At 32.1% G+C, this 11083-nt stretch overlaps 1 protein-coding gene across 1 annotated transcript; it reads left to right on the forward strand.

Moving 5' to 3' along the window:
- Positions 1–7408: 7408 nt before the first annotated feature.
- Positions 7409–11083, forward strand: LOC118031578 (transport inhibitor response 1-like protein). Its single transcript, XM_035036037.2, has 3 exons — positions 7409–8473; positions 8969–9470; positions 9556–11083. Exons 1-3 carry the CDS (start codon positions 7827–7829, stop codon positions 10312–10314), a joined length of 1908 nt encoding a protein of 635 aa, XP_034891928.1. The 5' UTR covers positions 7409–7826; the 3' UTR covers positions 10315–11083.

Below are 11083 nucleotides of genomic sequence, written 5' to 3' on the forward strand. Positions count from 1 at the left end.
GGGAACCTGGGTTGACGGTTAAATTTTTTATATTCGGATATATTTTGGTTTTGTTTGGTACTGTATTGCAATTATATTTTTAAAAAATGTAATTTTTTAATTTTAAATTATTGTAATATATTAATATTAAAAATAAATTTTTATTATTATTTTAATATATTTCTATATAAAAAATATTTTAAAAAACACTATTCACTAAACTAAAAAGGATATTTTTAGTGGTAAATAGAGTTTATGTAAATGTGTATTTGATAATACATTTTAAAAGTATTTTTTTAAAAAAAATTATTTTTTTTTTAAATTAATATGTTTTTGATATTTTCAAATTATTTTAAGATACTAATTTTAAAAATAATTTTTAAAAACTAAAAAAAATATTATTTATATATTTTTTTAAATAAAAAATATTTTAAAAAACAATAATAACCACAGTCTAAAACAACAGCTATGAAACTTCTAATTTTGATTAAGATTTTCTCCGGGTTGAAGGAAGGAAGTCTATGGATCCGATGTGCTTAATGCGATTACTAGAAGGTAATTGAAAGAGAAGTCCGGATATTGAGTGGGCTTTTATGAAACCCAACTACATGTTTTATTTATCCACTAATATTAGCCTCTCTTTTCTGACTAGATAATCGGCCCATAATCTTTCATGGAAGAAGTTTCTTTTCTTTTATTGAATTTTGTTTCCAAAGGCCTAGTAGTGTTTCGGCCGTGGGTGGGTTCGCTTTTGCTTGATCGTGTGTTCTCCGTGCATCATTATCCGCTCGTATAACAACGTCACCACCACGACATATACTTTTAAACTTGGCTGGCTTCCATTTTGGATCTTCTGAGGCTTAAGTGGATTTTGTTATGAAAAATAGAGGCTCGGACTTTGGAAGACAGAGAGTACTTGAAGTTTTATATGAAGCCTCTTGTTAGAAATCAGTCTGATAATGGAGTTCCTGAGCAGACAGTGTTTGATATTGGAAACAAATGAACAAGAAAAATTCATTTGGTTGTGATGATGATGGTTTAAAATCCAATATATTTAGGAATCAGATTTTTAAGTGTTTAGAAAATAAATAATCATACTTTCACGTCAATATTCTCTTCACCAAAGTTAAAGAAGTTGAAAAATGGTGGTAAAATATGTAACACCTGAAAAATAGTTTTTTTTTTTTTTTTTTTGGGGGGGCGGGGGGTTTAGGGACTTTTCAAAGATAAAGTCAATGATTTTTAGCAAGATATTGCAATAAATAAGAGAATGAGCTTTAAATTCTAAAAACAATAATGTTTGTTCTTGTTTTCATATGATAAATGCTTTGAGAATACAAATATGAATACTTAGAAAATAGAAATGGTGAAACATTTACCTGGATGATTTAGGGGTATATATATACCACCTGAACATAAATATGGATAAAGAGTGATGAATATCTCTTACACAACAATAATAAAGGATAAATATCTTTTACGCAGTATTAATGTTGATGGAAATATGGTAGACACTTAAAAGACATTTATGCACTTATGAATATAGAGAGGTGATTATTCTTGATGTTTAACATTTCATATTAGAAGTTATAGTAAACAAATAAGGTCGCGTAACCTGACAAATACTTAAAAATATTTTTTTATTAAGGTTTTGTACTATTGTATTGCACTTAAAATATCATTAAATTTCTTAACTTAAGCATGATTTATGATAATAATATGATATTATAAGATATCTTTAATTTATGATAAATACTTGGTTTTTAATGTAGGTTTGTAAAACATGCATATTTCACAATTTAAAGGAGTAATTGATGAGTTTAATTATTGAAATTGAGGTTTATGTGAAGAGAAAAAAAGAGAACTAGGCTTATAGAATAAATCCTAGTTGGGCTAATTTTATTTAAACAAAAATATCATTTTATTTTTAAGTTATAAATGGAGTTATCAACTTCATATTCAGGTGTGGTTTATCTTGATATAAAGCTAAAATGTAGGCTTAAAATATTAATGAAAAGCCCAAGACTTAATAATATTGTTTTTCTATTCAATTCTTAGCAACAAAAAAAAAGTCCGAGTTTATCACGCAACCTGGACATTATTTGATGTTCACCCCATATCTGGAGTTTTAGAAGTCCACATAAGCCCATTCTTTCTTTCTTTCTTTCTTTTGTTGGAAAGATGATACAAATTCCTATAACTTTCATGTAGACCATTTGTTCAAATTATGATGTTATCAAAAATATTTTATCCAACTACCAAATTAATTAGCCATCGTATTAATAGTTTTAAATTTTAGCCCATAAAAAGAGATATTTTTCATTCATTTGGACATCTTAGTTTTCAGGTCAAGTTTCATGCTCTTATTTTCTTTCTTTGCATTTTTATAATATTCAAGTTTTATTTCATGTCATATTATCATTAATCTCTTATTTATGCTTATCATTTTTATTTTATTATACTCAGTTAATTTATATCATATTTATGTTCTTATCTAATTTATTTATGTTTTTCTTTTAATTATATTTGGTTAAGTTTATTTTTTTTTAAAGTGAAAAGATTACATTAATAGTAAAAGAATAAATTTAATACAAACTCAATATGGACTTTAATGTTTAATTTAAGAAAGTTTGCTATTAACATATGTTATAATTGTTATTTTGATCAATATTAATACCCTTCTTGTTAAGTGATAAGTCTTGGTTCGTGATGTACAATCCTTGACATAACAAATACTTGATTCTTCCATAACCTACCACATGAAGAACTGACACTTGTGCTATAAAATGATCTTAATTTGCTGTTAACATAAGTTAACATCATAAATACTTGATAATATTTACAAGTATTGGCATTACTCAAATAAAGTAATTAAAGATCATTAATATAAGCATGTTAATAACTTAAAATGAGTTATTAATGATAAATTATCTTATTAGAACCTTCTTTTTGTGAGGTTTTCAATTGAGTAATAAAAAGAGTTTGAACTATACTTATTTAAAATATCATTAGTGAATCCTCTAATTTTGACAATTGTTTTTATTGTTGTTAAATCTTTACATTAATATCACGTCTTTTAGATATATTTAACTTTGTTTCTTTTATTATTTATGGTTTTGTATCATTAACCTCCCTGTAGATCAATTATGATTTTGTCAGGTTATTTATTACTTTGAAACTCCTGAATTTGAAAAAATACATTAATTATTTGATCATGTCACAACCCCACATGGGGCTTATACATGTACCTGGGCTCAGCGCGTGGTTGAACACAAGGATATTCGATCTGGCAACTTGTTAAACCTACATGTACTAAACCCATATGTGTTTGGGCTCATCATGTAGCTGAATCTAAAGATGTTAGATCTAGCATCTCATCAAACCCCACATGTGCTTAGGTTATACGCTAAACCCAGAGATATTAGATCTTTTAACTCATCATACTCATATGTAATTGGGCTCAGCATGTAGCTAAACCCCAAGATATTAGGTCCGGAAACTCCCTATACTAGCATATACTTGAGCTCAGCAAGTAACTGAGCCCAAGTATATATGGATATGACGAGCTGTAAAACCCAACGTCATTTGATTCAACCACGTGTTGAGTCCAAACACATGTAAGTTTCATGAGCTACCAAACTCATGTTTATTTAGGTTCAACGTGTAGTTGATCCCAAGAACATTAGGCTTGGCAGTCCACCAAACCCACATGATGACTTACTTAATTCCATTGTTGTATTGGGATGAATATCCTTTGATAATTGACTTGTGTACAAGAAAGCAATATATACTAGTCTTGTAAGCATTTTCAATGAACACATAATTTATAATTTTAAGTCCTATATTGACCTTTTTAAGATTATATATCATCATTTTTTTACAAGAAACCTATACACTTTTAGTTATTTGTAAGAATATCTTCTCATTTCTAACAACTTACATGGTGTCGTTTCTAAATGTTTTATGAGGTACTTAAACAAGTATATAATTGTTGGCAATTAAAATTACCCCCCACGAGTTTTAAGATGTTCTTGAACTTGTTAGCTTGACATTCATCATTTGTTTTTAGAGTTTAGTTCTTACATTTAATAATATCATTTTATTAAGGTGAACAAGGAGTAGTAGTTTGATGAATAATACCATTTTGGGAATAAAATTCACCAAAAGATACTTTGTATTGTTTTTTATTACCTTTATCTTTCTGTTAAATTATGTTTTTATCAGTATTCTTGTGATATTTAAATATATCAAGGGCTTTATCTTTACTTCTTATAAAATTCTTGTAATAATGTCAAGTATAATTTTTTATAAAAAAAAATGCTATGTTTTTTCTACCTATAGTTTGTATAAGTTTTAAATTACTAATATCAAAGTGAATTAAATATAGAGAATCACTATTTCTTTCAATTATTTGAGAAGAAGTTTTTGTGAATTTTGATTATGCATAAACTTCACATTTGTGATTTTTTCTCAAAATTAATTTATTTTTGTATAGAATCATAATTCATATATCTTAACTTGTCATGCCATATATCACAAGACTCAAACAAATAATAAGAAGAGACACTCTCATTATTATCAATCTCATTCTTGATTATAATGGTTATTATATTCATTTTAAAAAGATCATTCCATAAATACTTGCTTTCCAATAAATATATAATTTTTAGAGAGTATAAATTTATCACTTTCAAAAACCATTTCTAAACCATACTTTTTCAATAATGAACCATACTCTAAATCAAGTCCGATCTATCTTTTTCGGTAAAATAAAGGTTCAAAATCATCATCGTTAAACTCCTATTGTAAAATAAAAATTATCAACACCAAAAAACGATAAATTTCTTCTTTGAAATGGGGTTCAATCGGTAACTTTCTATTTTGTAGTTATTTTCCAGTGAATTTTTCTCCTCTTTTTAACACATGGTTTGAAAAATAAACAAAATTGAAATTTAAAACAAAAATAAAAATTATAGCGAAGTTAAGATTGATTCTATATTTTCTCTACGTGTTTATATTTTATATCTTTATTTTTTAGTTTTGTATTTTTATAATAATTTAAAACCTATTTTAATGTAATCAAATTATTAAAGAATTTAAATGAAAAAAAATTTAAAAATAGAAAGAAAAAAAAAGTTTATGATGTAAAATACTATTTTCAGATGGGTTATTCCCTAACTCTTTTAGTGTATAGTTAAAGTTAATTATTGTAGCTGATGTCGTTTCTTCACTGGCCAAGACCGTTTCACGAGAATACACTGTACAAGTATATGATGTAAATATTATTTTTTATTTTGATGTAATTATGACTATAATAAAAATCCACCAAAATCCGGTGTTTTGAAGTCCCCTGCTCCGACCCAATGTTAGCGATTCCACTACCAAATAAATAAATAAATAAATAATTTAATTGTTTAATATTATAATAACAATTTTATTTTAAATGGTTTTTTAAAATATATTAAAATAATATATTTTTTTAAAAAAATATTTTTAATATCAATATATTAAAATAATTTTAAAATATAAAAAATAAAAAATAATTTTTTAACAAACACGGAGAAACAGGTTCTATCAGGGGTGAGCAAAAAAACTAAAAAATTGATTAAACCAAGAAATTTAGAAAAAAAATAACTGAAAAAACCGAACCGTGAAAAAAACTTATCAAACTGATTAAAATTTTGAAAAAACTGACTGGTTTGGTTTTGGTTTTATAAACCTGAAACCGAAAAAACTGAGCCGAAACTTGAAAAACCGAGCCAAACCAGTTTGAACTGGTTTTTTATTCTAAAAAATCAAACCGAACTAAAATTAATTAATTTAAATCAATTTCAGTTTTTTTTAAAAAAAATTTAATTTCAATTTTTTTTAATAAAAACCAAACAAAAAATAATCACTAGGAAATTCTACTTACCGAATTACCCCCCTCCCAAAATGAAAACTTTAACAGGCGTAAGAGTGAGATTTGCATAAGTACAAGGACATAAGGCTTAGTTAAGAGAGAAATTCGCAATCATAGAGAGGGTTACTAAATATTTTTTTATATACTGATATAAAAAAAAGCTATTATAATATATATATTTTTTAAAAAATGTAAAACAACAACAATAGGCAAGAACGACAAATGATGCTAACCTCAGCCACACCTAAAGAAAGAGGATGAGTTAGCTGCATCCACGCTATCTTTTCTTTTCTTTCAGGCTGCTGTTGCTGGTAGCAAACAACTCCAATACCATAGCGTGATTCCACGTGAATAGTTTCGGCGTGGACAAGACATAAATCTGACAGTGCCACATAGGTTGTGTCAGCCTTTGTTCAAAGCGGCTCGTCCTGAAGCTTCAGTAACTAACTACTGGGTACTTCTTTTGATTGGGCTGTGCACTATACTCTCCTCTAGTAACGCGTAGAGTTGAAGCTATTGCTTAGAAGTACAATGGATCTTTACAAAAATATCCTTCTATTTTTGTTCATTTGAAAAGAAAGTGTCATATTTCTGTTATTTACTACTCCCACCCGTTGACTAGACAGACCTTTGTTTTTCGTGAAAACCGCTCCTGATATTTCCCAAATCATAAATATTCTCACTTTAGCCAGGCTCTATTCCGTCCATCCTTGAATATAATAATTCAAATGAGGTCAAAACCCAAATATTACACATTCATTGATCTCTATATTTTTCATATTCATTTTCCATTACGGATAATTGGATGTGACTAAATAAATATAACAAAATATATGTACATTATTGTTTAGGACATGGACTCAACTTTTTTTTTTTTGGGTATCAAAATAGATTTAGATTCTAATAAAGATTTAATTCTCCTCATCTTTTTTTATTGTTAATATAGGTGTCCGGTCCAGTTTATACGTACTTCGACTAATTTCATGAGCCTTAAAATTAATGATCATGTAAGTCTTCAGTAGCCCTGATGTTAGTAGGACTCGAACTGGTAACTTCTTAAAAAATAAATCTAGGATCTGACCAGTTAAGTTACAGCTTTTAAAATTAATTTTTATCATCATTTTTTCCCATGAAGGTGACAACAAAATTTGAATAGATTAGAAGATAATCTCGCATTATAGTTAATGAGGAATATATATGTATAGTTATGATTATATTTTAGAATGATTTTTATTGAAAAATTAAATAAATAATAAATAATTTAAAAATATAAAATAAAATTATAGCAAACTTCTATTTGAACTGCATGAATAATATATATTCATTAGTTTTACACAAACACAAGCACCACAGAAATATAAATTCAAGAAAATAAAGAGCCATCTCAAAGAAATAAAAAAATAAAGGGTCATTCCACAAAACCAAGAAAAACTTTGTAGAATGCTCCATTTCAACAAAACCGAAAAGAAAAAGAAAAAACAAGAAATGAGTGAGTAGAGAAGGATGAGTAATTAAAAAGACAAAAAAAAAAAAAAAAAAAAGCTTTTGTTAAAAAGAGGGGGAGGGGAGAAAGAGAAGAGAAACCCCCAAATAATGGAGGAGAAATGTGGAGAGCCATTGGATATTGCAGATGAGAGAGAGAGAGAGAGAGAGTAAGAAGGCAGCATGGAGAATCCCAATGCTACTCAGTCTAGTAGACACCACAGCCTACTACTCTTCACACCCTTCTTGTCACCAATTATACTCTAAATAATCAAATTCCTTTACTTCCTTGCATCCTCCCCACAACCTCTCTTCACTCATCTCTCTCTCTCTCTCTCCCCCCTGCCCATAACCCCAGACTCAACTTCTCTCGTGTGATAAAAAAAATCACTCGAAAACTTTCCCCAATCGAAAACCTTAAGAACGAAAAAAAATCATACTGTTTTTTTCCTCTGAAATTTATATGATCACCAACAAAAAGCCTAGATCATCAGACACTGACTCTAATTATATGAGAGACGATCGAACTGACATGTCAGAAGACGACGACCGATCTCCGCCGTCGGACTCAATCGCCAACGATTCTTGCCCAACACGGACCTGCACTCCTGGGTCCGGGTCCGGTTCGTCTTCCATCCCCGAATACCCAGCTCCATACCCGGACCAAGTCCTCGAAAACGTCTTAGAAAACGTTCTCTGGTTCTTAACCTCACGTAAGGACCGAAACGCTGCGTCATTGGTTTGTAGGTTATGGTACCGGGTCGAGGCTATGACCCGATCCGATTTGTTTATCGGTAACTGCTACGCGGTGTCTCCAGAACGCGCAACGTCGCGGTTTACCCGAATCCGTTCGGTGACGCTAAAAGGAAAGCCAAGGTTTGCTGATTTTAACCTGATGCCGCCTAATTGGGGAGCCCACTTCGCGCCTTGGGTCTCTGCAATGGCAAAGGCTTACCCTTGGTTAGAGAAGATTCATTTGAAGAGGATGTCAGTGACGGATGATGATCTGGCTTTGCTTGCGGAGTCATTTTCGGGGTTCAAAGAGCTCGTGCTTGTTTGTTGTGATGGGTTTGGTACTAGTGGACTGGCTGTTGTGGCTAGTAAGTGCAGGTACGTTGTTTTTTCCCTTTCATAGATCTGATTGCATTGTCAGTTAATCTTTCTAGGTATCTGGTTTGTTTGATTAGTGGTTGGCTGTTAAAGTTTGAAACTTTGTTTTGATTCGTGTTTATGGAATGAATGTTTAGATCTTTGTGGAGCTAGAAGCTGTTTCAAGATTTGTTCTTTTGCTGGGTTGGGATTTGTTTGTCTGTTTAATTAAATGGATTTTTGGAGCAATATCTGAATCCAAGCAATGCTGAGATATTGGGGAATTAATTTAGTGATTATGGATATAGCTTTTTGATCTACAAACTTTTGGAACTTTTGCTGGCTGTGATATTGTTGGTAATTTTTATTTTATCTTTTCTGTTTGTTGGTCCAAATGATGCTTTTTTGGGCAGTGGGGATATAAAAGAGTGGAACTGAAATTATTGAAATTTCTGATGAGAAAGTTGTTGTCTGGTGGACTTATAGTATGTTGTGTACTGCTCTGTTTGTGTACAGGCAACTCAAAGTGCTTGATCTGATTGAATCAGAAGTATCGGATGATGAAGTGGATTGGATTTTGTGTTTTCCAGATACCGAAACATGTCTTGAATCCCTGATTTTAGATTGTGTAGAATGTCACATTGATTTTGATGCACTGGAGAGGCTGGTGACTAGGTCCCCATCACTTAAGAAACTTAGGCTAAACAGGTTCGTTTCAATTGGGCAACTATACCGTCTAATGGTTCGAGCTCCGCAGCTCACACATCTTGGGACAGGCTCATTTAGCCAATCGGAGGATGTGGCTCAAGGTGAACTGGAACTAGATTATGTCTCTGCGTTTGCTGCTTGCAAATCACTAGTTTGCCTATCTGGATTCAGGGAAATCATTCCAGATTATTTGCCTGCAATATACCCCGTCTGTGCTAATCTCACTTCACTGAACTTTAGTTATGCAAATATCAGCGCAGAACAGCTCAAACCAATTATAAGCAATTGCCACAAGCTTCAGACTTTCTGGGTATGTGTTTTGTTGGGTCCCTTTTTTAAACAGAAACTGCCATGAAATGTGTGTTCTGAGAATGTTTTTGGTTTTCATTGTCCAGGTTCTTGATTCAATATGTGATGAAGGACTTCAGGCTGTGGCTACAACTTGCAAGGAACTACGTGAGCTTCGGGTTTTCCCATTTGAAGCTGGGGAGGATATTGAGGGCCCTGTTTCTGAAGTGGGCCTCCAAGCGATTTCAGAGGGTTGCAGGAAGCTCCAATCTATTTTGTATTTTTGCCCGCGGATGACAAATGCTGCTGTTATAGCTATGTCAAAGAACTGCCCAGACCTTGTGGCCTTCCGACTCTGCATAGTGGGACTCCACCAGCCTGATCATGTCACTGGAGAACCTATGGATGAAGGGTTTGGAGCCATTGTCATGAATTGCAAGAAGCTCACTCGACTTGCAGTATCTGGTTTATTGACTGATAGAGCTTTTGCTTACATTGGAAAATATGGGAAGATTGTAAGGACCCTATCGGTTGCTTTTGCTGGTGATAGTGACATGGGGTTGAAGTATGTGCTTGAGGGTTGTCCCAAATTACAGAAGCTTGAGATTAGAGACAGTCCATTCGGGGATGCAGCTCTACTTTCTGGTCTGCACCACTATTACAATATGAGATTCCTTTGGATGTCCGCTTGCAAGTTGTCTCATCAGGGATGCCAACAGATTGCTCAAGCATTGCCTCACCTGGTGGTGGAAGTGATTAAGCATGAAGATAATGTGGACAAGGATGAGTATGTTGATACATTGTACATGTATCGGTCTCTTGCTGGGAGAAGACATGATGTGCCACGATTTGTTTCCATCTTGTAAGGCATTTGTACTAGAAGTTGCATCAGCGGTTCTGATGGTAGCTGTGGGCATTTTTTTGCTCAAAATTAGATTTGACGGGTACCTTTTTCATAGCCCGTAAGAAATTCATGGTGATCCTTGCTAGAGAAAGTTGAGTGAAACTTCAGTCCTTGGGCGGTGTTTTTGCAAATGGCATTCAGAAGCCTGATATTTTCAAGAGGACAGACATATCTGGGGGGGGGGGGGTGGATATATCTGCTGCAAGGTACTGGACCACCATTGGATCTTGTTGTATTGGTATGCTTCTAAATTTTATTTCTTTTTTGCTTTTCATATTCATTTGATCATAAATGAGAAGGCTCCCAGAGGAAAGGGATGGGTGTTGAGGTGCATAGAATATTCAATGGAAAGAATGGTCGTTTTATCCTCTTTGTATGAAGAAATCAAGATGGGTTGGAGATTTGGAAAAATTAAGGATCTTTTCTTCCGCTTTGAGTGCCACCAGTGAAGGAGCATCAGAAAAGGCAAAACCAATGAGCAAGCAATCGCAGATGAAAGAAGTTAGTATCTTAATTTGATTCAAATGGTAGCTTAGTTGTAAGGTGTAGCTGGTGAGAACTAAATGCCCAGACTTGATTCGTCTTTCCTTCTCTCTTTCTCAACGTTTGCTTTTTTCAGATGTGTTGTTGTAGCACATGACTGTTGAATTTATTATTTTTATTGTTAGCCAATGTGAGATGGGTAATAAATGCCAAATATGCAGCATGTGCATGGACCATACACATCTTTA

The sequence above is a fragment of the Populus alba genome, chromosome 11 (assembly GCF_005239225.2).
Source record: "Populus alba chromosome 11, ASM523922v2, whole genome shotgun sequence".
Lineage (NCBI taxonomy): Eukaryota > Viridiplantae > Streptophyta > Magnoliopsida > Malpighiales > Salicaceae > Populus > Populus alba.

What these genes read in the sequence shown, in the direction of transcription:
- LOC118031578 (XM_035036037.2), top strand. Translation starts at nt 7,827, where the DNA reads ATGATCACCAACAAAAAGCCTAGATCATCAGACACTGACTCTAATTAT. An exon ending in GTTGTGGCTAGTAAGTGCAG is followed by an intron (nt 8,474 to 8,968) that starts GTACGTTGTTTT and finishes GTTTGTGTACAG; the next exon opens with GCAACTCAAAGTGCTTGATC. An exon ending in ACAAGCTTCAGACTTTCTGG is followed by an intron (nt 9,471 to 9,555) that starts GTATGTGTTTTG and finishes TTCATTGTCCAG; the next exon opens with GTTCTTGATTCAATATGTGA.